Source organism: Parambassis ranga, chromosome 20 (genome assembly GCF_900634625.1).
Source record: "Parambassis ranga chromosome 20, fParRan2.1, whole genome shotgun sequence".
Taxonomy (NCBI): domain Eukaryota; kingdom Metazoa; phylum Chordata; class Actinopteri; family Ambassidae; genus Parambassis; species Parambassis ranga.
The window spans coordinates 14,718,663-14,737,316 of NC_041040.1; the positions used below are offsets into that span (position 1 = coordinate 14,718,663).

Genomic DNA, 18,654 nt, shown 5'->3' on the forward strand with positions numbered 1-18,654 from the left:
TTGATATGTATATGACATCAGACTGAGTATCTCCCACACACTCTGTATTCCCTCCACAGTTCTTTGTTTCAGATGAAGACCATGTTTCCAAACAAGGCACAGAGAGTCCACAGGCTGGCCGGAAGCTCACCATCGTGCCACTGTCTGGTGTGGGATCAGACACTGATGATACATCTTCCACAGAGTGAGTCTTAGACTGTCTGTTATCGTGCTTTGATGCTGTGATGATTGTGTAGCGCATGTTTTTGTGATGTTGCTGAAGTGTTCTCACAGCCCTTTTGATTGGACAATCGGGCACACACTGTACGTTACCATGTCTCAGGCATCCAGTGGGCCTGCTGGGCAGGATCTGATGGACCATTGCTCAGAGGCCCATATATCACCTGTCGCTATAGACAACACAGCACACCTCAGCAGCCTCAGGCTCCACCTAATGACATTTACTCTTAGTCCCTTTGAGGTTTTAATCTGAATGTGCGTATGAAGGCGCATTTTGCTGGATTTTTAGTCACTCGGAGCAGCGTCACACAGGATTTGTTTTGATGAAACATCCTCTAATAAAAGGAAGGAAGTCAAGAGGGAATTTGTGACAGTAAGTTAAGGATGTCGGCGTTATGAGGATTTGTGTTGGCTGGTAGTAGCAGCAGAAGGCTGTAATGTACGGAACAACTGCACATAAGGTGCCACCTGTGATTCCTTAGCTACAGTTTTGTCTCATCATTCTGCTTCTCTCCAGTAAACCACCATCGGCGGACGCCTCCAGCCCCGTTCCTCAGTCGTCACCACCTGAACACATACCGCTGTCTCGGGTGTCCTCTGCCAGCCGCAGCTACGACCTACAAGAGCGCCGGCGCACAGGCAACATGACGGGTGCAGAGCAGGCCAAGTACCAGCGCATCCCCACAGACGAGAGCGAAGCGCAGATGCTGGCCTCCGCCGACCTGGACGGCATCAAGAGTGAGTGAGGATAATAGTGTGGGAATTTAATTCAGCTTTAGGGGCGTACCTCTACCCACTATACATCATTTGCATTATGTTTGTTTTTAGGTATCTATTTGAGATTTTTAAACAATGCTTTAGTTGGAATGATTAATGGTTTCTGTTTCCTGTTACTAGGGTTTACTGATTAGATACCACAAAGCCTAATTTATCATCAATTATCTCCCTTTCCCCACAGTTCCTCTCAGCTTTAGCGCTCATTGTTTGGTTTAGTCTTGCTACTTCTATGAGGATTCTTTTCGCCAAATAAACCTCTAAAAGCAGAGTAAATCACCTCCCCAGCACCAAATACTGGCTCTCTGTTGAAGCGAGCCACCCCAGAGACAGGTTTTTCCTTCAGGAAAGCCAAAAGAGCCTGAAAATTGGGCTCCTAGTGAATACTAATGTTGCTCTATATTCGCTCTGCCAACTTGATCAGGTGGTAATTAACTGTTTCATAATTAGAGGCAGAACAAAAACATTGTTACAGGCATTCGGGTGTGTTTGTCACTCTGACAGACAACATATTGTTTCCCAAAAATGTGGTCGTAGTGTGCATCAACGTCACTGCTGCTCCTGCGTGTGTGTCGGCTTCTCGTTTAATAAGGTTCCATTGCCTCCTCTGTGTAGTAATGAAGTCTTGGCTCTGCCGACAAACATTGGGGCAAGGCCCCCTGTGTGCACTCCACTCCTGTGTGATGTTCTGACCTCCCCACAGCCCAGTGTGGGGTCCTGTTCTGGGACCAGTGATTTACGGCAGGGAGCTGACCCCTCAGCAGAGAGCAGCAGCTTATCAGAGAGTGTAGCAGACAGGCCTGCATTATTAAATTAGCCGTTCCTTCTGTCAGCTGAGGCCCCTGTACCTCAGACCCGGCTAATTGTGAAGCCTGGGGTTCAATTCCTAACCTTTAATCATTAGAGGAGTAAAACAAGGGGGAGAGCTAAGCAGGGCTGAAGGGGCTGAGGGTGGAGGTGCAGGCTTATTTTTGTACAGACATTATGAGGCTTAGTGACCGAGAGTTGAGCCTACAGACAGTTTCTTCACAAGCGATTGTGTGTGTCTTCTTTTATCTGCTTCCCGCCACTGTAAATCGTCCTGGGAAAGTGTCTCTGGCTGCTGCTCAACAATAGGAATTATTAGATCCCTGCCCCTCCCCTTTTCTTCGACCTGAGTGAATTCACACCTCCACTCATTGATGCATTCTGATATTTTCTCCCCTCTGTGGGGGTCAGTTGCCGGTCAAGAAGTGGCAGCTTTTTCCAGTTTGTCAAAACTCGGGCACATGTCGCTCCACACTCCAGCACGTAGTCAGGTGGAGCGCACACGCCCACCACACACCCTCCTCTTCATCATCAGGCAGCACGGAGCGATTTGACAGTGGCTGCTCTCAATAAAACCTCAGGGCTGTGGAAGTTAGAGCAGAAGGAAGCAGGCAGAAGGTTTGTTTTTGCCCTTGTGAGGACTGCAGGGTTCACAGATGAGTTAAAACATCGATGCAGAGCCTCACAAGCTTCACTGTTTTTCACATAGGACGTACAGGCTGTGATGATGGTAAGGCACTGCAACTCACTCTGTACTGAGTCACTCTATATTGTGAAATTCTTCTTCTTTCTCAGTGTGAATCATCAGTCAGGCTGTGTTTACCTTCCTTTTTGAATGAAGGATTTTTGTCATTGATCTTTGAACTCTTATACCTGGCAGTGTTACTCACAGTGTCCTGTCTGTGCCATCCAGTGTCTTTCTCCACATCGATGCCTGGTGCTCTGCCAGCATCAGTAACTCCACACCCTGCTGTGGGAAAATACAATACAAAACAAAGCTGAACTGTGTGTGTGTGTGTGTTTGCTCTCTTGTACAGCTGTCTTTATGAGAACTATTTTGTGTGGAAGACCATTGAAGTGAGGACATGTTGGCCGGTCCTCACTTGTTTTTAGACCTTTTCAAAGGGCTGTTTGAGGGTTATAATTAGGTTTAGATCACTGTTAGATTTTATGGTTAGGCAATTAGTTGTGATGGTTAAGGTTAGGGCAAGGGACTAGGGAATGCATCATGTCAATGAATGTCCTCACACAGATAGCTGTACACAGATCTCTGTGTAGTCTGTAGGCTTGATGCAATTCTGGGATTTTGTTTCCAGATCACTTGGAAATCATGTTTGCTGAGTGGTTTTGTTTGGTAGGAATCAGTGTTTGACACTGCATCATGTTTCTCTCTTATTCTCGTCCAGGTCATCGTTTTGAAGATGTCCCCGGCATGCGCAGACACCTGGTCAGAAAGAGCACCAAGGGACAAGTGGTACACATCGGCAAAGACCACAAGGAGCCAACCACTCGCAGTCGTAAGCAGGACCGCACCCCACATGAGGTGAGACGTCACACGGCTTACCTATCCTCCATCTCTTTTATACTGGAGCAGGACCTCTATGTCTCTTAATGACAACATATATTTGTTAAGTTTAGTTTTCAGCTTTATTAGAAGATAATATGAAGCACAATCTAAAAAACATTGAACTTTACACACACACTAAAACTTTCAGTTTGGCATTTATTTTATAAAAGCTAAAAAAAACTTAAAATAATTTAAAAAAGACTATTTTTAGTTTTTTTAGGCTTTGCTTAACATATGAAAATTGAAATTTGGGGAATTTTTAGCTTTATCTAATAGTCCAAAAAACTGAACCTTTGTACTTATTGAAAATGTTTATGTAACCCGATTTATTATCTCAGAAATAACTGATCAATACGTATAGAAGCAGCCTGTGTTTCTTTAATCAGCTCAGTTTGTTGTCTTTATTTTCTACCTTACATTTTACCTGTTTTCATCAAAAGTAAACAAACTGTGGCAAGGCAGAGGAAATGTTTTCCCTTCTTTCCCTCTCAAATTCTGCCCGCCTGGTCGATGGGACCAGGAGGGAAGGAGACAATTAAAAATGAATGAACGAGTTCTTTCCTTTCACACGCCGAAAGGACAGAAAGAGGGGACAGAGGAGCTCAGGTAACCAGACACTGGGAGCTCCAGAGAGAGGGGGAGCTATGTTTTATTAACACACACACATTCTCAAACTCCAAGCCCCCAACAGCCTGAGTAAACAACAGGTCCCTGTCAGGTGTGTGCGGGTGATGAGAAGGAATTACCTGTGGGTATGTGTGTAACATCGAGGGTCCAGTCCTCTGTGCCCGTGTCTGTTGTGTCAGTGTTGAGTCCTCTCCTGCACCTCTTGGCTCCTCAGTCGTTACCAGTGGTTCTGTACCGCTCTGCCTCACGGCCAGAAGGCGTCATGCTGGATGTGGACTCTGGGCCAGTCGCTCGGTACCAGAAGGTGAGGCGACAGATTGAGGGAGTGATTTCTGTCAGTGCACACCGACCTGACTGACCAGCATGGTGTTCAAATAATCTCCTTTTAACAGACACTAGGAGAAGGCTGCCGCGAGGAGCAACAGACGCTTTAGTAACTGGTTTTTAAGGTGTCAGTGGATGTACACACTACATGTAATACATGTAATGTACAGGTACAAGGATATGCTGGTTACAGCTGTTCAGCTGAGCCTCCATTCTGAACGTACCTGGATAAGATTCAAGCTGTGTTCACATTCTGCGGTATGCTCTGAGAGACACTACTGTGTGTGAACACACTGACAGAAGTAGCCATATTTACAGTGTGTGGGTATAGACGGCTCTAAATATTAATATTAAACCTCCCAAAATAATGGTTTGTGTGTTGTGATGATAAGCATGAGGTCTGTTGTGGTTTCCCTGGCTTCACTGAACCACTAAATCACAGACGGGTGTTTGGTTGTGCATGTAATTGTCTGTGGACAGGATGGATGTGTGTCATCACACCTGTGTTCTTCCTGTGTGGCGTTTCAGGTGTTTGTGGAGCTGAACGAGCTGACTATGGACAAGAACCAGGAGATGCAGTGGAAGGAGACGGCTCGTTGGATCAAGTTTGAGGAGGACGTAGAGGAGGAGACGGACCGGTGGGGGAAACCTCACGTTGCTTCACTGTCATTCCGCAGCTTGCTGGAGCTCAGAAAGACCATCTCACATGGTAAAAGAAACTAGAGAGGATATGTGTGTGTGCAAAATCAGTGTAAGTGTAATTATAGATGAGTGAGCTCTGTGTGTGTGTTTTGCAGGTGCGGTGCTTCTGGACCTGGACCAGAAGACCCTGCCTGGCATTGCCCACCAGGTGGTGGAGCAGATGATCATCTCAGACCAGATCAAAGCTCAAGACCGAGCCAATGTCCTGAGGGCTCTGCTGCTTAAACACAGGTGACTGGCAGCACCTGCCTGCTGCAGCAAAGAAGCCGACTGAGATTTAATTTTCAGAGATATTGAGTTTGGTTTTTGTAGCTGACATGTTCCTTTTTAATGTGCAGAAATCTGAGCTCCATTTTTATTTATCTACAACTAGGCTTTTTATCCTGATCCCTTAACACAGCAGAGCATAAATGAAGTGAGGCCAACACTGTTAAACTGTGCTTTCTCTCACTGTTACTCACCTCCTGCTCTTAGATGGCTTCATGCTTGGTCACTGCCCCTTTTCCTCCTGCTCAACCTGTCTTTGCCTCTCCCTGCCTCCCCTAGTCACCCGAGTGATGAGAAGGAGCACAATAGCCACTTCCCCCGGAACATCTCCGCTGCCAGCCTCGGCAGTCTTATAGCACACCACCACAATGCCAACCACACCAATCAGCAGGAACCGCTGGTTACCGACCCGCTCATGGGCAACGTCCACACCACAGTAGACACAGAGACACGTATCGACGTGGAGAAGAATGAGGCGCTGGTGAGTCTTCATCAGATAGTGTGGAGAATCACACTTCATCATCATCACGTTGCTCATATCGTTCATGTTGTTTCCAGCAGAAGGAGCCGACCCTCGGCCTTGGCATGCATCGGTCTAAGTCCAAACATGAGCTGAAGCTGCTGGAGAAGATCCCTGAGAACGCTGAGGCCACAGTGGTCCTTGTCGGTAAGTCCCTGATGTTTTGAAAATATTTTTTGCATCACTACATAATCTGTTGTGTGTTCTGCATGGTGACTGTCCGTCGTCTGTCTTCCAGGCAGCGTGGACTTCCTGGAACAACCCACCATGGCGTTTGTGCGGCTGCAGGAGGCCGTGGAGCTGGAGTCTGTCCTGGAAGTGCCTGTGCCGGTCAGGTTTCTCTTTGTCCTGCTGGGACCTCCTACCACCAGCATGGACTACCACCAGATTGGACGTTCCATCTCCACCCTCATGTCTGACAAGGTGAGCACAGCCACTTGGTAAATAGACCTTAAAGTAAACAATAACACTGATTTGTTTACGTCTGAATTACCAACCAGCAATTCCATGAGGCGGCCTACCTGGCAGATGACAGACAGGATCTTCTGAACGCCATCAACAGCTTCTTGGACTGCAGCATCGTCCTGCCGCCTTCTGAGATGGGAGGCGATGAGCTGCTGCGCTCTGTTGCCCGCTTCCAGAGGGAGATGCTGCGCAAGAGGGAGGAACAAGGAGTTAAACTGTTGGCCAAAGAGCCTAAAAGCTTTGAAGAAAAAGGTAACATTTGCTTCTCAATTGGGAAAAATTTCTGTTCCTGTTACTGTAAACATTTACCTATTCTGTCCTGTCACCCAGAGGCCCTCCTCACACCTCTGAAAAAGTCTGACGACCCCTTGGAGCGCAGTGGTCGTCCCTTCGGGGGGCTGATCCAAGACGTGCGACGCCGGTACCCAAAGTATATCAGTGACTTTAAGGACGCCTTGAACAGTCAGTGCATGGCGGCCGTTATCTTCATCTACTTTGCTGCGCTCTCTCCAGCCATAACATTTGGAGGCCTGCTGGGTGAGTCTGTGTGGACGGTCGAGCTGCCAATATGTCGAATCCTGTTCATGCTTTTGTAATGATTGATGGCTCTATTAACAACCTATTGATGAGTCCAGTTTGTATTGATTATGGTGTTATTGGGTTGTTAGGTGAGAAGACAGATGGCCTGATTGGCGTTTCTGAGCTGATTGTGTCGACAGCAGTGCAGGGTGTGATCTTCTGCCTGCTCGGGGCTCAGCCTCTGCTGATTGTGGGCTTCTCTGGACCCTTGCTGGTCTTTGAAGAAGCTTTTTACAGTGTAAGTGTCTCAGGCTGGATTTCTGTAAATGAGTTATTCTGAATTACAAACATGAAAAAACATGACATGATCTGAATGTTATTTCTTCTGTTCTCAGTTCTGCAAATCAAACGATGTAGAATACCTGACGGGACGCGTCTGGATCGGGTTTTGGCTCATCATCATCGTGATGGTCATGGTGGCTTTCGAGGGGAGCTTCCTGGTGCGCTTCGTCTCCCGCTTCACCCAGGAAATCTTCTCCTTCCTGATCTCTCTCATCTTCATCTGCGAGACCTTCATCAAGCTCGGCAGGGTATACCTGAGACCTGAAATAACAACTCCTGATTACAGAAAACGTTTTTGTTGGCATGCTGTGGGGTTTCTGTTGTTGACACTAAACTGAACAGACTAATCTTTGGACAGTTTTCAAAATCTGGGGTCGAAATGAGTATGTTTTTCTAACGAGTGGACCTAAAATCTTTTGTGACTGATTGATCCTGAAAGTTAAATGGATTGAGTTTAATGATTATCCAGGCTTACGATTTTGGAAGATTTGCTTTTTTTAAATAGCACAGACTTAAAAGACCTTTGGCTACAGGCTAATCTGATTTTCCAGAGCACGTAGTTATGATACCAGAAATTGAAAATCATGGTAATCTCTCTAGGAAAAGCCTCTTTACTTCTGTGTATTTGAATGAACATTGTTTTTGAAATGGGCAGATTTTCAAGGAGCACCCGCTGAAGCGATGCTCCCTGGACAACAGCACGCTGGGAGACGAATCGATGCAGAACGTCACACTCGTGCTAAGCAACAGCAGCCTGCCGGTGACCGTGGCGATCCGAGGGGAGCCCAACACTGCGCTGCTCTCTCTGGTTCTCATGGCCGGAACATTTTTCATTGCCTTCTACCTGCGAAAGTTCAAGAACAGTGCGTTCTTCCCTGGAAGGGTGAGGAGCTGAAACCTAAAACACACACATGCCACATTGTAGCTCAGTGGTAGAGCTTCGCATGTGTAAGGTCCCGGATTCAATCCCCAGCATCTTCATGGTCATATTATATGCAATTTTCCCATTGTGGGACAAATAAAGGTTTTCTTAATCTTAATCTTAATCTTTTTTTTTAATTTGATTTTTATTTTATTTGAATACGTTAAACACAATGTACACAGAGCGTGCCCAGAACAGACACAGCAAGACAACAAATAGGTCAGTCATCAGTCAGGTAAGAAACTAACAGAAGATCATTCACGGGTTACATACAACAGCATCTTTCCCCTTTTTCCTCCAATAACAAAAAAAAATTATATAAGTATTAAAAGAATAATAAATAAGGAGTACAGTACAAACAGAAAATAAATGATTCAATGTTTAAATACTGTGTGCATTTCCTCCAGTATTTTTCACATCTTTCGGCAGCACCCCTCAGGGAAAGGGTCATCCTTTCCATAATATACATGTCCTGCACTACCTCCCTCCAGTCTACCACCATTGGAGGTTCCTTGCTCAACCATCTCCTGGTTATAGATTTTTTACCGCTCACTAGTAATATCCGCAATAAATATGTATCCCGTCCTGTTGGCAGATTACCTAGGTAGGTGGTGCTAAAATTGAAAGTGAGCGTTAGTCCAATTATTGATCTAATTTCTGTCATCACCTCTGTCCAGAACAAGGCTATAGCAGGGCACTGCCAAAAAATGTGAAAATGACCAGCTGACATATTACCACATTTTCTCCAACACTGACCGTGTTCAGGGTATTTGGTTCTTTGTCCTTTCAATTTGGGTGTTATAAAAAACCTTACAGTTTTTACAAATATTTCTTCATCTTAATCTTAAAGAAGCGGTTGACCTTTTGTGAACATGTTACTGTCCAGTCTAGCTGTTTAAACTAAGCTATCCAGGGGCCACAGGTGCAAATTTAACATCTTGTCACATTTCTAACTAAGCAGCTACTAAATAGGCCTTGAGGTGAATTAGTAATTTTAAGGATTTGATGTGATTTAAGTGTCAGCTTCTTATCAAACTGTCCCTCCTTGTGTTTTTCAGTTCCGCAGGATGATTGGAGATTTTGGGGTCCCTATTGCCATCCTCATCATGGTCCTGGTGGATTACTTTGTAGAAGACACGTACACACAGGTGGCATTCAGTAGACTGCTTCTTTATTTCAAACATTTAACGTACAGTTGAGCTAAGTCCATTTCTATCTTCTTTCCAGAAACTGAGTGTTCCTCGAGGATTCTCTGTGACAAGTCCTGACAAACGGGGCTGGATCATCAGCCCTCTGGGGACAGACGGGGAGTTCCCCATCTGGATGATGTTTTCCTGCTGTTTTCCCGCTCTGCTGGTTTTCATCCTCATCTTCATGGAGACACAGATCACCACGTGAGTCACACCAGAACCACGTCACTCATTGGGCTCAGACTCCTAAACTGCATCCTGTATAGAATCTAAACAAACCTCTTGTTTACCCTGTTGTTTACGTTTGTGTTTTTCCCGTCCCCCTGCAGCCTGATAGTCAGTAAGAAGGAGCGGATGTTGGTGAAGGGTTCTGGTTTCCACCTGGACCTGCTGCTGATCGTAGTACTGGGGGGCAGCTCGGCCCTGTTCGGCCTGCCGTGGATGGCCGCTGCGACCGTTCGCTCTGTGACCCACGTAAACGCCCTCACAGTCATGAGCAAGGCCGTCGCCCCCGGAGACAAGCCTCGCATCCAGGAGGTGATGGAGCAAAGGGTCACCGGGCTCCTGGTTGCAGTCATGGTTGGTGAGTGTCACACACTGACATGTAAGTGTTCTTCATTGCACTTTGTTTTAATCCCCCCTCCCTCTTGTTTTTCAGGCATGTCCATTGTGATAGGCGACCTGCTGCGTCAGATCCCCCTCGCCGTGCTGTTTGGTATTTTTCTCTACATGGGTGTGATGTCACTTAATGGCATCCAGCTAACGGAGCGGATGATGCTGCTCCTCATGCCACCAAAGTACCACCCTGACCACACCTACGTACGCAAGGTGAGCAGCATGAATATGTAACGTGGGCTTAGAAGACGCCTGTTTCTAGTCACTTAGAGAAAGGCTGCATGTTAGCCTCCCTTTGAGTGCTGTCTGTGTCCTCCAGGTCCGTACACTGCGCATGCACCTCTTCACCTGCATCCAGCTGGTGTGTTTAGCGGTTCTTTGGGCCGTCATGTCGACCCAGGCCTCCCTGGCTTTCCCCTTCGTCCTCATCCTCACCATCCCTGTCAAGATGTTTGTGCTGCGGCGCCTCTTTTCTGCCAGAGAGATGGCATGTGTAAGTTGACCAGCAGAGGGCGCTGTGTGTTTGTGTATGTGTGTGTGCACCATCTCAGCTTAAGGTCTGTTACAGCAGAAGGAACAAAACATATTTTTTTATATATTTTTAATCATTCTTAGATTTATTGATAGTAACAGAATTTATAGTACATCAGCTTTAATGTGCAGGTTTTATTCTTAGGTGTATTCCCATGTGTCCCATGAATGAAGCTCACCTGTACGATGCTTTTGTTTCTCCTCCAGCTGGATGCTGACGACGCGGAGCCCAAGTTTGATGAGCGCGAGTGTCACGATGAGTACTCAGAGATGCACATGCCTGTGTAATCCATCACAAGCCTTCGTCATTACCATTGTACTCCTCTTTAGCGGACACCAAACTCTCCGTCACCACCAATGACTTCCACATTCATTCTCTTTCATTCTCATGCTAAGTAGCTTTTGATTTTTTTTTTAAGCCACTTAAAAAGATGAAGTGATCAATTCATCCATTCATAACAAGCTTTTTTAGAAATACTCAGTATATTTCAGGGGACAAGAGATCCTAAATCAAACGATGTGATCTCAAGCTCAGAAATTAAATAAGATAAGCGTAGATAGATAGATTTACAAGAAAGACTGAATGATTTTAGCCCTGAAAGGTTGCTCTGATTCACATTGAATATGTGGAGGATATATAGGAAACATTCCTTCATATTAACATGCATGAGTTATTGTCGCTTTTTCCGTGTTTTAAGCTCACCAAGCGCCTTATGAAGGAAATATAAAGATATAGTGAGCGGTGCTTTTGTTTCCCTCATCCTGTCTTATCTCAGACAGCTGATCACTTTACCTGAAATGCGAAGCTTGTAGCACTTTTTAATGATACCAAATCTGAACAATATCTATATTTTATGGGATAGTTTTCTGTTGTCTTGTTTTAGTGTGCTTCTTAAATGAGCTGTGATTGATTGTTTCTTCGCCTGTCTCTCTTTGACATTTGATGTATTTTGTGCTCAGCAGTTTATATCATACTAGCTGAGCTTTTATGTCAGACCTGCAGTTTAGTAGAATCTCCATCAGAGGGAGCCCTTGCAGGACATACCAAAAAAAAAACCAAACAATAATGCAATTTCTCGTTACACTAATGCCATGATGACACGTTTCTTTTCGTTTAAACACTTGTTTTGGTAGAAAATGACACAGTGGCATAACAAATGTAGTTTAAATGTCTCCATGCACGTGTTTAGGGCACTAATGTTGTTTGTTTTGAGGTCACACTTGGGATGGTTGGTTTATGGGAAATGCTGTAATTTATTAGTTTCTTTGTCCAAGTGCCAAATGTCTACTGTAAATAATTCTGGGGTCAGACCAATAAGCTGCAGTTCATCATCTCACATCCCAACACATCTTTCTAATAATTTGACACATTTCATAGTTTTTAATCATCACTTTCTGATATTTTCTGGCATTGACTAAATCTTTAAACATTCATTCATCATATCTACTTATCGACCACATTTCCACACGATCTGTGTAGACAATCTCAATATTCAAGTATTTCTGAGGGAAGGCTTTTAAAAGTATTAAAAGTATATATGTGTGTTTTATCATGTTGCATCAGTGTGACATGGATTGGTAAAGCTTTGACTGTGTCAAATAACTTAAATATTCGGTCCTCTGTTACTCTCACTCATGTATTTCAGACACTACTTTTCCCTCTGAAGTGGCCCATCTGAGCCCGACTGTCGTGATCTTGTGCCTGTTTGGCGTCACAAATTTGCACAAAATCTCAAGTGCCTGTGGGACCATGAAGTGATCAGCAACACGTGTCTTCTGTTTGTCATGACAGCACATGTTACAGTAGTTTGCACTTTGAGACACTCATAAATCAAACAACTCTCCATTATTTATCTGTTGCAATATGTGGGGTAGTTGCTGTTTTTGAAGATTTATTCAGAGTATATATATATATATATATATACAGTACATATATACATGTGCGCACACACACTCAGCTGCACCACAGCCATGAAAATGGAGATCTTTTATGAGTACCCTGTCAGTTTTGTGTCTGCTTATTGTGCCTGTGAACGAAGTGAAGGTCGTCTGTGTTTGTCAAAATCTCTGTTATAGTCGTGAAATGCTGATAATACACATGGATCCATTTCAAAAGCAATACAAAGCCGAGAGGCTGTTGCCGATGCTCCCTTGTACATTAATGGTTCAAATATTGATGACAAATAAAATATTTTCTATTTATTTGCGTCTGCTCTATTGTATTTGTATTATTTAAAATCACTCAAGACTCTAAGGCCAGTTTCATGTGTATGGCTATAATCTCAATGAACAAAATTACACACTTACATGAATGTATTGTGTGTGTCGATACAAATCAAGTGACCATAGCTTAACAACAAAGACTGATACAAGGCAGGCTGTCCGTAACCTGGCGTGTGAAACGTGTGAGAGGAAAAAGTATTATTATAGGAGTTACAGTGTATTTTGAATCATTCATTAATTTTGATGCAGAGATCGGCTGCCTGTGTTCTCCCAGCAAATAAAAAAAAAAAAAGGGCTGGGTGTTCTCTTCTGTCCAGGAAAACAGCACAGAGGGGGTGGGCACTTCCCCATCTTGCACCCTCTGTTCCAGTCAGACACAAGTCAGGAAGATGGCTGCTTTGTTGTGGCTGTTCGCCGTTGGAGCTTTGTTCTTTTCCTGTAATGCACAGGAGGCTTATGATAAACTGCCTGATACCTACAAGAAAGGAGTGGATCTGGCCCTGGAGAAGCTGCAGTCCCATGCTGGAATCCAGCATCATTTCCTGCTCTTCAGAAGTGTCACACAGTCAGACATTCAGGTAGTGTTCAGCATGTTTTTAATGAGCTGTTTTTAATTTGTTTTGGTTTGTTTTGCTGTGGTTTACTTTTTAATTTTGCCAGCTGTTTATCATGCACAGAGTTCCCAGGAAACAGCTCTATCTCAGAATGGCTTTGATCATGTGCTGTCACGTTAGTCCTCAGGGTTCTGCTGTCTCTTTGTTTCTTCAGCCTGGTTTTGGTGTGAGCTACATTTACCACCACTTCTACCTTAAAGCCACCAAATGCCCAAAGGGGACGGTTGACTCGTCAGCGTGCCAGTTCAGAAACGACAGAGTGAGTTTTGTCGGATTTTCTCATCTCGGAAATGGAATGTGACGTGCTCTAACTTGTCTGTGTTGTTTGTGTGCACTGATGCAGCCGCTGATTGACTGTGCAGTGTGTTACAAAACGTTCCAAGGGGAGATTGAACAGGAGCCCAAACCCTACGTTAACTGTGTCCACAAACCAGCTCTCACAGAGGTTAGTGTTTCCACCTGTTTACACTGCAAAAGCACTCTGAGAGAACAAATCCAGTTTGACTTTCTGCTTCTCATTATTGTGTGTGAATGGCAGGACATGAAGACGACCAGAGTGAACCAGTGCAACTCTCTGGGATACAGCAGCGGGGCTCCCACTCTCCTAGCATCAACAGGAAATAAATGAAACCTTCAGGATCATCCCTTCTGTATAAATTGTTTAGTAGGAGGATCCTAAGTGTTCCTCTGGTTGTTTTATTACATAGAAATGAAATGTTCATGTCCCCACTTCACAGATGTCCTGTCTTTTTGTTAATAAATATAAAATAGTAGGTTTTTGTCCATGTTGTTTTGTGTGTGTTTGTGTAATGACTGGTGGTCAACAAATGCCTCCTTGTGGTCACTTGAATAAGTGTATGCTGGTATGTCCAACTGGTACCCATGGTAACCCTGAAAGTGAAAGAGATGTTTATCTTAACGATTTTGTGTGTTTGTGAGCAATAACAACTGATAACAGACCATTCAATGGGCTGATGACACCCGAAGCAGCTGCCTTAAAAATATGCATTTAAACATTATAGTTTGTTGCTGAATGATTTTCTCATCAGTCCATTGAATGGTCTGTTGTCATTGTGGTGTATCAGTGCACACTGGCAACAAAATATTAGAATGAATTTATTCTATTTTGATGTAAAAAAAAAAAAGAAAAAGAAAGTGATGAGAATGTTGATAACAACTATTGATGATAACATTTGGAGTAACCAGCCCCTTGGCTCGCCTGTTGTTGCCACCAGAAAGCCCCACGTCAGTGCCCCCTTGTGGTCAACTGAATAAGTGCACCCTGGTGTTTCTGCTAGAAATTGTCACCCTGGTTATCCAAAAAAAAAAAGATGACAAAGATTCTCTTGAAGATTGTGTGATAGAGTGTATGTGTATGGAAGCAACAACAATTTTAATGGACATTTATTTATTTCATTAATCCCCCTTTTTTTATAGGTGACCCACTTTCTGTTAATGGAGCAACAAGCTGATGAAAAAGGTCATTACTGATTAATGCTTCATATTTGTCCTTCTGCCAAAGTCTTTTCACTGCACATGGAGCTCATTACCAGCACTTTGGTTCCCATGGCCAAGTCTCCATTGTAGTAATGTTTAAGCATATGCGTGTAAATCCCCTTCTGGCACACAGTTCCAGTGTGTGGTTCTAATGCTGTCCCCCTGTGGTGTTACGGGAAACAGTGGTCAGTCACATGTTGATGGTCAGCGTGATTTCTTTTCACTTCTTGCTCCTATAGCCATAATAGGACTTGTTTTGGAAGTGATTTTAATTCCCCCCAGTGAGAGGAGGGTGTTCACCCTCTGAGGCGAGCTGCTCTCCTCTCACACACATTCAGAGGAAGATGGCTGCTCTGTGGCTGTTTGTGGTCTGTGCTGCAGCTGTGCTGTATTCTGCTGAGGCCCAGGATCCGTACAATGAGCTGCCTGAGATCTACAAGCAAGGAGTGGACCTAGCATTAGAGCAGCTCAACTCCCACGCTGGAGTGCACCACCATTTTCGCTTCCTGAGAACTTCAGACAAGTCAAGTATTGAGGTAATCAGAGTTTTGTTGGCTAATCTGTGGAGATAAAGGACTGTGAAATTATCAATATCAGATTTATGTAGCATGTCTTCAGAACTTTTCCATCAAATATTTTGTTGTAATCTTAAAATGAGCTCTGGTTTCTATTTCCTTTAAGGGTTTATCTCTCTCTCTCTCTCTCTCTCTGCCTGTGGGCAGGTTCATACTTTTCCACATGTGTTTTGAATCAAGTGAACTTTGAATCTTCATGTGTCAACATGTTTTCAGCAGAGGCTCAGCTTTGCCAAAAAAACAACACATCCTGATGAGGTGTGTCTGCTGGAATGTTCAGGATGTTCAAATCTCTCTGACATTCAGGGATCTGGCAGCCTTGAAGCTTAAGGGCCTTTTCTGTTATACGTTTTACTTCAAGCAATAAAGCAAAGCTCCATTTAAGTTCATCCAATATGTTGTGACATGACGGCAACAGACTGAAACACACAGCAAAACAAAGCAAATGCCTCCCAGACTTTCCTGTACTTTTGTGTATATTAAAGTACCTCCTGGCCTCTTTCAGTCCGGCTTTGGAGTCAGGTACCTGTACCACCACTTCTACCTGAAACCCACCAGGTGTTCCAAAGGAACAGCTGTGTCCAGCGCTCAGAGATGTCCCTTCAGGAATGACCGAGTGAGCAAATATCTCAACATGTTTGATTGTTTCCTCCAAAACATCAGCAGCGTCTCTAACCCCTTTATCTCTGACTGCCTCCACAGCCCCTGATGGACTGCGCCGTTTGCTACAAAGCAGTCGGGGAGCAGTTAGACACCAACCCCAAGCCGTATGTTCACTGCATCCAGAAACCGAGACTCACAGAGGTAAAACAAACAGCACCATAGTCAGACACCACCCAAATGATGCCAGTAGTAGAGCGCCCAGTAGCCTTTTATGCCAAATCTAACTGATTAAAAACAAAACCACAGGTGAAAACCAAACAGCTTGTAGTGTCAGGGGGACTTGAACCCCAGCCTCCACAGTGAGCGTCCACAGTGCTGCCCAATCTCCCACATCTTGCCTCCTTGCATGGTGTATCAGTCCCCCCCATTCTTACATGTGCTTCCTTTTGTTTGTAGGAAATGACTACAACTCGGCTTGAACACTGCAAAAAGATGAGTTACAACAGCGGGGCTCCCACACTTTTGGCCGTGTCCACAGGCTAAAACCTCACTCATGCTGCACCAGGATCTGTAGCCCTGCTAGGCTGCTGCATGCTTTGATTGACTGATTATATAAAGGCTGGTGATCCTCTGTGCCTCCGGCTCCTCTCTGCTCTCATCATTCTTTGCTTGTTTGTAATTAAATGTACACGTCTTTGTGAACATGACATTTCTGTGTGGGCTTGTTTAGACACACTCATAGCTCAAAGCAACAACCGTCCATATGAAAGCGATATCACCCTCACCAGGACTACTGTTGGAATAATCGAGTTTGACAGCTTTTAGCCTGCATTTGATTTGAATCTATAACAGCCACCATGTATGAGCATGCTTCAGCTTATTCAATGTCATACTACACCATGGAAAATGTTCATGTATTTGTTTAACTATTTTGAATCCCTTATCATGATGAATCTGAATTTTAATCTACGATTTCCAGCAAACAGTCCATACAACTGATGCATGTCCTGCATCTCACTGTTTGTGCAACGACAATAAAGTACTTTTATCTCATCCTGTACTGTATTATTTAACAATGCTGCCGTCACACATGCAACATGAGGAAGGTGAGGCTGCTGCGATGAAGGCATGCAGACACCACGTGATGCAGTGATTTTGGTGTGATATGAAAATCTTAATGAAACTCAGTCAGGCATCTTTCTAGATTTTACACTGACCTTATTCTTCAGGTTTTTCTTATAATAATACTTCACGTGTGTTGATGAAGATTTTCAGTCATCCAGGTCATCATACGTAGAGAAGGTTGAAGCAAGGCGTCTGGACTTGTAGAGTTTTCTTGAAGACGTTTCGCTGCTCATCCAAGCAGCTTCATCAGTTCTAACTGTTTGGTGGGGAAACATGGTTTATGTGTGGTTACAGACCTATGTGGGTGGGTCTGGGTAAAACTTAAAAACAATAGCACTAAATGTTTCCATAGTTACCTGTGATGATCTGGCTGCCTGTGCCAGGTATGTCTAACGACTGGCTAACGACGACTGGTTGTCAGCCCTTTGTTCTTACTGTGCCTCAGACATCATCTTTCTACCACATACAATGCAGAGATTCCATCCATTCCAGGAAGTTTGCACATACAGCAAAACTCTACAAGTCCAGATGCCTTGCTTCAATCTTCTCTAAATACTTCACGTGTCTTCAACGGACTGCCTGCAGGCTAGTTCACCACCTGGATCTCTTCGCTGTGGATCCACGCTGTTACTGTCCCAGTGACAGACGATGGTGTGGAAGGGAAATATGAAACCTGAAAACTCAGTTTATCATCCTGTGCTGATGGAACGGAATAATAATATTAGCACAAGTGTGTCTGCTGCTACATCGGTCACCATCCTATTTTGCCATGTCATGAGACTAGTCTCATCTAGTTGATCACTGAGCACTCTTACAGCACCTCAGGTGTAATTGGCAAGTCCTTGCTGTTTGTAGTAAATTTGTCCAGTCAACATTCTTATTCACTGTAACCCACCAGAACAAGAATGAGATCGCCAGCTGTCCGCAGTTCTCCAGCATCTCTACAACCTGAGCCTCAGCCTGGAGAGGGTGCCACTCCTCTGGAAGACCTCCTGCCTGGTTCCTGTACCTAAGAAGTCTGTGCTTTCTCCTTTCCTGTTCACTTTATACACCTCAGACTTTCAGTACAACTCAGAGTCATGTCACTTACAGAAGTTTTCTGATGACTCTGCAGTTGTGGAAGAATAAATCCTTGTCGGCCAGCAGAAGTCTCTATTTCATTTTTCACCAGAGCAGAAAAGTTTCCACAACAACAGGAGGGAGGCTGGTGGACGGATTTGTGGAGTGGGCTGGAGGGAATCACCTGCTGCTTAATGTAGACAAGACCAGAGAGATGGTGATTGACTTCAGGAAGAAGGGAACAGCATCACAGCGCCTTTGCATCCTGGGTAAGGATGTGGAGATGGTAGAGGAGTACAAGTACCTGGGAGTGACCATCGACAGCAGACTGAGCTGGAGGACCGACAGCACAGCTGTGTACAAGAAGGCCTGCAGCAGACTCTACTGCCTGAGGAAGCTGAGGTCCTGACACCAACAGACTGAACAAACTGATCAGGAAGGCTGGCTCTGTCATTGGCTGCAGACTAGAGACATTTGAAGCAGTGGTGGAGAGGAGGACACTGAACAAACTGTGATCCATCATGGATAACCCCGACCACCCTCTCCTCCCTGTACTGGACAGACAAC

The 18,654-nt window shown here is 44.5% G+C and overlaps 1 protein-coding gene across 5 annotated transcripts in view; it reads left to right on the plus strand.

Annotated features, from left to right (window-relative positions):
* The window catches only part of slc4a2b (solute carrier family 4 member 2b), a 33,805-nt gene extending 21,212 nt beyond the window's left edge, over positions 1-12,593 (plus strand). For 4 of the 5 annotated variants that reach the window (XM_028432273.1, XM_028432272.1, XM_028432275.1 and 1 more), the window contains 19 exons: positions 60-184; positions 737-957; positions 3,207-3,343; positions 4,847-5,027; positions 5,116-5,251; positions 5,567-5,768; positions 5,846-5,954; positions 6,046-6,230; positions 6,308-6,524; positions 6,603-6,809; positions 6,941-7,089; positions 7,187-7,381; positions 7,789-8,016; positions 9,114-9,203; positions 9,283-9,449; positions 9,575-9,828; positions 9,904-10,073; positions 10,180-10,353; positions 10,599-12,593. In XM_028432273.1, the coding sequence (XP_028288074.1) occupies positions 60-184; positions 737-957; positions 3,207-3,343; positions 4,847-5,027; positions 5,116-5,251; positions 5,567-5,768; positions 5,846-5,954; positions 6,046-6,230; positions 6,308-6,524; positions 6,603-6,809; positions 6,941-7,089; positions 7,187-7,381; positions 7,789-8,016; positions 9,114-9,203; positions 9,283-9,449; positions 9,575-9,828; positions 9,904-10,073; positions 10,180-10,353; positions 10,599-10,679 (3,228 nt within the window). In that variant the 3' untranslated portion in view covers positions 10,680-12,593. The remainder of the gene's footprint in view (positions 1-59; positions 185-736; positions 958-3,206; positions 3,344-4,846; positions 5,028-5,115; positions 5,252-5,566; positions 5,769-5,845; positions 5,955-6,045; positions 6,231-6,307; positions 6,525-6,602; positions 6,810-6,940; positions 7,090-7,186; positions 7,382-7,788; positions 8,017-9,113; positions 9,204-9,282; positions 9,450-9,574; positions 9,829-9,903; positions 10,074-10,179; positions 10,354-10,598) is intronic. The other variant, XM_028432274.1, reaches the window with a different exon arrangement.
* Positions 12,594-18,654: the final 6,061 nt, after the last annotated feature.